Below are 10,000 nucleotides of genomic sequence, written 5' to 3' on the forward strand. Positions count from 1 at the left end.
AGTGCTGCTTATCTGACGCAGCCGAGGCGAAGATTGAGAAACACTATGACAAGAACATGGGAACAGTGGGTGTGGAGAACTAGCATTAAAGCCTCAGGTGACAAAAACAGCTGCATTGTGTTCAAAGTAGAAAATTCCAATACACTTAAAGGTATAATAAATAATCTGATGGGTGTTTGGAACTGAAATTTTACAGAGACTTTTGGAGACACAAAAGACTTTTCTTAAATCTTGAAAATGGTGTCAAATGGGTGCTCTTTAATTAAAAACATCAAATAAATTGGTTATATTTTATTTATCCTATTAGTGATGTCTTAGTTATGATATATGCATTTGTTTATTTAATTTTAAATGATGTAATAAGAAATAATACATTTACATATGTACGTTTGTTGTCAATTGTTGTTAGGTGACAGGAAAATTTATTTTTCAGGAAACCGAAACAGAGAAATTGTTTTTGGAAACATTAGATACAATCTTGACAGTATGAATCTTCTTTACAGTAATTACAAAAACATTATGGTAACACTTTACAATAAGCTTTCATAAGTAAATGTAGTTTTATTAACCAACATTAACAAGGATTATTAAACACTGTAATAAACAGTTTATTAACATGAATAAATAATAAACAACACATTTATTACAGTATTTATTCATTCTTGTTAATGTTACCTAATGGAAATTAAGTTGCTCATTTTTAGTTCATGTTAATAAATACAATAATTAATGGAACCTTATTACAAAGTGTGACCAAAATCATAATTCTATATAATAAATATACCAACTCAGATTAAGAATGAATGTCTTTTCTGCCTCATTCCATGAGATCATGTTAAAACTGAACCACTAAATGAAGGTCTTCTCTGCAATATGATGCCAGAGTTACTGTAAATGATTAGATTATGAATTCTCACAGCATCATCGGGTGAGTTCTACAGCACACTGAAAGCAGTTAATAGAATGACTAAGTTCCTGTTAGGTAATCTGCAAGGTAAAAGAAAAGTAAAAAAAAGGGGAGGGAGGAGGTCTGAACTCTAACCTATAATTACCAAGACTGGATGAGCTCCAAAATTACACCCATTGCTTTTCAATCAGAACAGACGTGGCGCATGCCTATTACTCAGAAAGGGAAATGAACACGAGCAGGGGGTTTCCTGTAGGTATGATTTCCTTCTGATAGTTTCACAGGAATCTGATTGAAAAAATGAACTTTTCAAAATACAAAGTTCAAAAAGAAAACAACAGAACAATAAAGAAGGAAATGAGTTAGAGAGAATGTAAAGCTTTGTTCACACAACACAAATTTGATCTAGATTTGAAATCCAGTCTTTGGGACTAATTGTCCACACTGATGTTTACTAGAGATACAATAAGATCCACATTTTAAGTGTAGATATCTGATTCTGGTAACACTTTACAATAAAGTTGTATTAGTTCATGTTAGTTAAAGCATTTACATGAATAAACTGTTGTTGTTGAACTCGTGGGTTGTATCCTTACGAACTACAAATCCTATTATATCTTGTATTCACACACTGGTTTCAAGTTTCCCCCTGATTACACTAACAGAGCTGTAGGACATTATCTATGATTATATGGATAATATATACACCATTTACACTCAAGTCTTGACTAGATGTTGCAGTCATCACCAAGGGTTTTCAATTGTTTATGCCTTTTCCATATTTTTTGACAATTTAGACTGCTTTCATTTTTGATTGTTTGCCGCCTGTCTAGATCCTTTTTCTGTTATACGAATTCAATCAAATTCAATTAATCTTTATTCTATACCGCTTTTACAATGTAGATTGTGTCAGAGTAGCTTAACGTATAAGTTCTAGTAAATTAAAACTGCGTTAGTCCAGTTTTCAGAGTTGAAGTTCAGTTTAGTTTAGTTCAGTGTGGTTTAATTTTCAATACTGAAAGTCCAAACACTGAAGAGCAAATCTATCGATGCACAGCTCCACAAGTCCTAAGCCAAGCAAGCCAGTGGAACACTGAAAAACTTTACCAATTGACGCAAGTGAAGGAAAAAAAAACCTTGAGGTAAAACAGGCTCTGTTGAGCACAACCATTTCTCCTCTGGCCAAACTTCTATCTTGTACAGAGCTGCAGTCTAGGCGCCGAGGGCTGGAGAACGCTTGATGTCCATCAAGCATTCTCTGAATTATGCTTTACTCTGCTGTTGTCATTGTTGGTTTTCGACCTCTGCCTGTCTCACTACTCTCATAATAAACTACATTTGAAGCCAATCCCTGCCTTCATGTCTATTCCATAGCAAACAACGAACATACATTTATTTCAATGTTTAATAATCCTTGTTAATGTTAGTTAATAAAACAACAGTTGCTCATTGTTGGCTCATGATAACTCGCACTGCAATAATGAAACAAGCGTTTTTTATTATTTTAATATCACATTAGTAAATGTTGAACTATGATTACTAAATGCTGTACAAGTGTTTTTTATACTTGATTCATTAACTAATAGAACCTTATTGTAATGACATATAAGATGTGTGTATTTTACACAAGCATGCGAATGTAACTCATTTAAAATGCTCATTATTTATGTGCCCTTAATATGGCTTTTAGACCTTTTACACAGTGTGTAACAGCACACAGTGAATAAAAACGTACAGCTTAAATGTAAACCTGAAAGAGCACAATCCGTATATAATTACTGACTCTCAAAAAGAAAGAGTCCACTCAGAGTCAATCATTTGAATCACTGTTCAAATGGATCTTTAGGAGTTTCATCAGAATGAAATATTGCCTGTCCACTTGTTATTACTTGGGGTTCTGTTTAAGATTAGAGTATTATGCTGGTGTACACACTGGAGTGCTTTATCAATATGCTCCAGAATTAGGCTCACACATACACTCTGTACAGTGGCTGCTTATTGATTCAACACTTATAAAACTATAATGCTCTGTGCAGTCAGTCCAATCACAACAGACTAGATCATTGGACCAACAACTGCTGATCAATGTCCCCAAAAGGAAAGGTTTAGAAAAATGAATCACTGAACAAATCATAATAGAGTCGTTGGGATACTTGGGTAAAAATAAATGCAAATTATAAGACTATGAAAGTGTTTTTTGCCCTTGCAAGCATATCAGCCGGTTGTTGGGGACTCCCAAAGCCAAAATATGACCTTTTATAATGCATAATAGGGGCACTTTAAATGAGCAAACTGTAAACTATAGCATTGATTGTTTGAATCATACTGAAACAGAATATTATGGTATTTTTTTTCAGGCTACAATGCAACAATTCAAAGGATTAAAAGAAAACCACCATGAAAGAAAATGCACTCATTAAAATCACACTAACAGGGACAGTTCACCCAAAACTAAGCATTTACCCACTATTTAGTCAGCCTCTAGTGCAGGGGTGCTCAATCCTGTTCCTGGAGATCTACCTTCCTGTACAGTTTAGCTACTACCCTGATCAAACGCACCTGAACCAATTAATTAGGACCAGAAATCCACTTGATAATTACAGAAAGGTGTGTTTGATAAGGGTTGCAACTGAAATCTGCAGGAACGGGATTGGCCACCCCTGCTCTAGTAGTTTCAAACCTTTAAGACTTTCTTTCTTCTGTTGAACACTAAAGAAGATATTTTAAAGAATGCTGAAAACCTGTAACCATTGACTTCAATAGTAGGAAAAACAAATACTATGAAAGCCAATGGCACGGTTCATACACATTTTTACTACTAAAATTCCATGACTTCTCCATGACTTTTACAAAACTTTCAGGTAAATATTCATGATCTTGTTTTGCGTTTCATGTATTGTCTACATACACTTGTAAATAAAAAAAAAATGCCTGTTCAAATTTAATTTTGTTTTGTTTTTATTTGTTTTATTTGGTTTATTTATTTTGCCAAAACTTTTTCAGGCCTGGAAAATGCCTTTTCGAAATTTCAAGACGTTTCCAGGTTTTCCAGGACCGTATAAATAGTTACAGGTTTCCAGCATATTTAAAATAACGTCTTTTGGGTAAAACAGAATAAAGAAATTTAAAAAGCTTTAAAACAAGTAAGAGCTGAATAAATAATGACAGAATTTTCTTTTTTTGGGTGGGTAACTAAGTGGACCCAAACCTCCTTGAGACTTGCCTTTCTGCTAAATGTTGAAAGCCAGCAGCCACTGACATCCATAAAATACCATGAAAGTCAAGATGTACCAGTTTAAAATACCTTCACCAAATCATCCTTTGTGTTCAACAGGATAAATATAAACTCAAACAGGTTTGGAACAAGAGGAGGGTTAGCAACTGATGATTGGATTTTCATTTTTGGGTGAACGATGCCTTTTATTTAAATATGGCAGTTGTCTCTGTCCAAACAGACTGTGTGTTTGTGATGGAGTGTGTAAAACAGACCTCTAGAGCCTCTGGTATAATCCAGCAGAAACGACACTTTGAGATCAGGTGTGTGATCTTCCTGTGAGCGCTCTAATGCTTCTTCCATGCAATCAACCTTCAAAAGAAATTAGATAGTGGTTTATGAAAGCCTCTAATTACATATACTGTACTGTACTGTACTCAATAGTAGAGTTCACAGGAGTTTACACCATCTTTGTATTCTCGTGCAGTAAACTCAAGACTTGCCTGGCTAGTTTTGCATGTTGATTTGAACAAGGAAACTAGATGGTGAATAAATAAAACGTTCCTAACGAGATTTCATCAACATAAGCAGATCAAGATCCGCATTTCTTCTGAGGTTTTATTTGTTTGTATGTTTGTTTGTCTATTTATTGCCACAACAGGAACTTGTGGCTATTTCATGACAAGATTACTAAATAAATAAATATTACAGAATACTAACAACTTCATAATTCAATAAGAGAAGATACAAAAAAATAATAAATGAATAATTTTACATTAAAAACATTGGATATGATTTCTCAGTTCGAATATGATGACTTAAAATTCTTCCTGGGAATACATTTTTAAAAAGTTATTCTCTTACTTTCAGCAAATCTGACTTTAATTGTGACATGAGCTACTCTTGTTGTTTGATTTGCTGTTTAAGTTCTTCATTGTCTTTTGGGGTTACAACAGAAAGCTAGATATGCCTGTGCTTCCCTGATCAGTTTCCTCTTATGTAAATTCTCAATCAGGTCACAGTCACAATCTTTTCCTGCTTGGACAGTGCTTCATTATAGCTCAGTGATAGTAAATGTACCAGGTCTTGCTCTAGTGGTCCTGTGCCCAGATACAGAGATGCCATCACCACACGACTCTTGGCTGTCTTGATACGAGCCTGTGCAAACAGAAAGAACACATTTAATGAGAGACACTGCAATTTCAAGCTAATTAAAAATCCACTTCAAATGTTTTTATTGGCTCCCAAAGATTATCCATTAATACATTTATGGTTTGAGTAAAATGTTCATTTGTGTTTTATATCTACTTTGTAAACAACTGTCCTTAAAACTGGCAGAAAATGGTGATTATAAAATCTTGCATGATTTAATTCAAACTTAAATTAAAAAAAATAAACTTAAAAATAAATGTAAAGATAATATAATATTCTGTAAATAAATGCTTGAAATAAAACTCCTTTTTTTCTTTTTTTTACATTTTTCAAACATGTTGTCATTATTTACTACATAAAACATAACTTGATATTTTTTACTCAAAACATGTATGTATAAACGGCAAATGCATACAACTGAGAATAAGTTTGAAGGGTTTTTAAAAAATTTCCAAAGCTACATTATTAAACAAAAACAACAAACAAACAAACAAACAAAAACCAAATTTGAATTTTACTTCCATGTCTTTCATTGATTACACAAGAGTGATATTTTACAAAGAATGTAAAATCATACATTTGATAGTTTTATGGTGTGGGTTTCCTGATGAATGTCTGCTACAGGATGGAGTAACACACATCCTTTCTTATGTCTTAATGATTATTAATTAAGTTGAATGTTTAAGAGCCTAGATCAGTGGTCACCAAACTTGTTCCTGGAGGGCCGGTGTCCTGCAGATTTTAGCTCCAACCCTAATCAAACACACCTAAAATGCTAATCAAGGTCTTACTAGGTATACTTGAAACATCCAGGCAGCTGTGTTGAGGCAAGTGGGAGCTAAACCCTGCACGGACACCGGCCCTCCAGCACCAAGATTGGTTACCCCTGGCCTAGATCATATGATGACCTTAGTGTCATCACATTTCAGAGTAAAACTAGAATAATATGTGTCATTGCTTTTTCTGTATTCCAAATGATTTGTTTCTTCAGGATCTACCCAGGCAGATCAGAGACCTCGAGTGGATCTGGCTGGGCGATAGGGTAAAAATGCAATATCGATACTTATATTCCATATCGAATGATAATGATATATATTTCGATACAAGTTGTTAATGCTTTCAGATTTAAAAGAGAACCCCAACAATGACTGAAGCCACAAAAATTAGAGGGTCCATTAAATGGCATAACCTATTTACAGCCGATAATTCTTCGGTGGCCGAAATGTCAGTAATTCTCTCATGTCAACACACTTTTAGACTTCTAATATTGCACATTTCTGCTGTGTGATTGGCTCTTAGATCAATATAGAGTTAAAAAAGTCCAAAGCTTATTATTATTATTGACATAAATTTTATTGCGATTCAATATAATATCGTTTATCGGCCCAGGCCCCAGTCCTATGCTAAAACTTTTAAAGTAAACTCTTTTGTATGCAAGCTGCCAGTTTGGATGTAGATTGTACCAGTTTTTAACCAGTTTGGATAAGATGGCTGAGAGTACACTCAGCCTTGGGTAAGAAACAGATTGTACTTTGTGGATCATTTCACAGGTCTGGGGTCAGCTCTGAACAAAGTAGTGGCTGTCTGACGTTTGTATGCTTGAGATATTGAGATATCCACCTATTTTGATATACCATCATCAACTTCTTCTAAGTATCATCTGCTGTCAACTTTACAAATAAATACAACTGTAATAGAGAGTAACTAATTTGAGTTAGATTAATTATATGGGTCATCCAATATTAAAGATATATAGTTTTATAACCTTCTTTGAAGGTGCAATTACTTGGGTTTCACCCAGTAAATACACAAACACACACCTTCATGGCTTGATAAAACTCATCAGGTGAGTGGAGGACGCGAATGTGGCCCCCAGGGACTTTGAAAGCCGGTACATGATCCGCCATCCAGTGGAAGCGGGAGTGAAGGCTCTCGACGCCAGTGAAGCCTGGAGGTCTGGAGGAGGCCAGGGGTGCTGAATCTGCCTCTGCCAGGAGAGGAGCCAAAAGCAGCACCGCAGACCTGCAGGATTACAGGAAGTAAGAGAGAAATAATGAGTGAAGAAAAAACCTTTAATCAGAATCCAAAAGCAAGGCTGGCAGGAAGCTTTAACTGTGCACAATGCACTGCAGTATCTTCACATATGGTGTTTGTAAACATTGCAAAATCACATGGTTGATGAGTGATGCTGAACTCTCAAAAAAAACAAAAAAAATATTTTATTTAATTGTTTATTTATTTATTTGTATTTATTTATTAATTATTTATACCTCTTATGCACACCAAGGCTGCATTTATTTTGTCCAAATTAGATACATAGTGAAAGATTTGTTTATGTTGTAATGCCATGTCAGCAACAATGGCTATATCCATTGGTGCTTTGAATTATTGTAATTATCAATAATGAAAACAGTTGCAGAACTCCTTAATGACTGGTCAATTAAAAACAACAGCACTCATGAAATGATTATTTTTACATTATAAATGTCTTCACTGTCACTTTTACCAATTCAATGCATCTTTCTTGTTGAATAAAATTATTATTTTCTGTCAAAAAAATAAAAATCTTGCTGACCCCAAACTAGAACTGGGATGATAACCGGTTTCAAGGTTTACAGTGGTTTGAAAAAGTCAAGGTTTTAAAACCGCTACAACCCTATGATAAAAGTAAGGTTTTTTATGTGTTTTAAAGAAATCAGCGTTTTTGAAACTAATGAAGACAGCAGAAGTCTATGATTTATTTGAATTATTTAGCCTGACATGTTCCAAAATATTTTAAATGTTTCTCAAAATAAAATATATTGTGTTCAATGGGGGAAATAGTTTTTTTTACCTAGACATTTAAAAGAACTCTAGAGCAGTAATTACAATACCGTGAAACTGTGATATTTTTATTCAAGGTTATCCTACTGTCTGAATCTTATACTAGCCCATGCCTACCCCCAACTTTTGTATTGTTTTATATATCAAAACAGTTATAACAGTTTAACAAATAACCTAAAAAGCTTGTTTTGCTACCTGAATAAGTTAAATGATCTTCAACATTCAAAATGCATATATTATTATTTTTAGTATTGTTGTTAATATTATTATTATAGAACAAATGTAAAATTGAAATTAGCCTGAGACTCAACCAGATAATCAAAATCAATATTGTTGTGCCCTGTGGTCCATTCTTCGAACAAGTATTACTTAATTAGCTGGATTTGGTTATTGACGATTTGACATGATCCAGGATCGTTTCGTTCTTCAAAACTCACCTGAGAGCTGTTGTCATAGCAACAAGTCTAGTAGCTCAAACCTGGGGTCCGTTCTTCGTACGTGGATTACTCAGTTAGCTGGATTTGGATATTGACGATTTGACACGATCCAGGATCGTTTCGTTCTTCAAAGCTGATCCGAGAGTTGTTGTCATGGCAACAGTTCTGCTAGGTCAAACCTGATCGGGAGCAGGTTCAATTCATATAAACAGGATTAGATCGGCTCAGTTCAAGCAAAGATAATACAGAAAGTATGCTCCGAATTCTGATATTTTCTTACAGTAGTAGTTATATACACTTGGGAAAATTGTACATATTTTTTAACTATATATATATATATAAAGTTATAGTCATTAATAAAATAAATAAAGTTATACATATTATTAAAACGTATGCAATCTGCACCCTCGAAATGAAAGTACAAAGACTGTCACCTGGTGGTGCAAAGAGAAAACTTATTGATATGAACTTTTTAGATCGCTTTAGTACAAATAGTGTATAATAGAAATGCACTATATGTGACTTTTTTTTAAAAGCAATAATACATTTATGCAGTCATAAACATGTTTTGATAGTTAATATGACGGTGATTTGATGCTTCACAAAAGTTGCAGACACCTTTACCAATATGAAAATGTTTTTGGAAACAACCAGTTATTCTTTACACCGATTAAAAACGGCTACTATTATAAAGAAAATCTTTTCTAAACGTAGAACTAAATACATTTATTTGCATTGAAATACATGATGAATACTCTTGTCTTGACAAATGAAAGTTTAAGCCTGCAGCTCACAACAAATGTGGAAGGTTATTGCGTGTCATATTTAACAAGCCGTTTACTGCTAATTTGATGTAATTTTGCTCACATGGATAATTGAATATTAATCAGATGATGTCATTACGCTGCTGTGCCGTCAGCCAATCGTTGCATTGCTGATCATGATTTCGAGGATCGATAGATCTGTCCTTCACAACACACGCAGCGATCTCAGATCAGTTCATCCAGACATTCTAATCTGATTCGCGAACTTGTTTGAAGAACCAAATTAGCGAGAGATCAGTTATCAAGATTAAAAGATCCAGGATCTGCCAAATCATCTTAGATCATTTAAGCGAGGTACGAAGAACGGACCCCTGCTCTTGAGCATGCTTATTTCATATAAACAGGATTAAATTGGCTCATTTAAAGCAAAGGTAATACTGAAAGTATGATATTTTGTAATAGTAGTAACCTATACACACTTGGGAAGATAGTAAAATTGTTTAAAATGTTATATAAACACAAGTTAAATATACATTTAAAAATATGAAATTAAAACTTATGCAATCTACACTCTGAAATAAAAGTACAAAAACTGTCATGGGGTGTTCTCTACCCAATGGGTTCAAAGAGAACATTTATCAATATGGACTTTTTAGATACAAACGTGTACTATTTTAAGGTACCGATCCAGTACAATTTGTCT

The 10,000-nt window shown here is 34.0% G+C and overlaps 1 protein-coding gene across 1 annotated transcript in view; it reads right to left on the reverse strand.

Annotated features, from left to right (window-relative positions):
• pgs1 (phosphatidylglycerophosphate synthase 1) overlaps positions 1-10,000 on the reverse strand; it is a 56,317-nt gene that overhangs the window by 42,494 nt on the left and 3,823 nt on the right. The window contains exons 2-4 of the mRNA XM_087276664.1: positions 7,094-7,295; positions 5,202-5,279; positions 4,397-4,493 (exon numbers count right to left, since the gene is read on the reverse strand). Of these exons, the coding sequence (XP_087132790.1) occupies positions 4,397-4,493; positions 5,202-5,279; positions 7,094-7,295 (377 nt within the window). The remainder of the gene's footprint in view (positions 1-4,396; positions 4,494-5,201; positions 5,280-7,093; positions 7,296-10,000) is intronic.

This window comes from Danio rerio, chromosome 12 (assembly GCF_052040795.2).
Source record: "Danio rerio strain M-AB ecotype USA chromosome 12, GRCz13ab, whole genome shotgun sequence".
NCBI classification, from domain to species: Eukaryota; Metazoa; Chordata; class Actinopteri; order Cypriniformes; family Danionidae; genus Danio; species Danio rerio.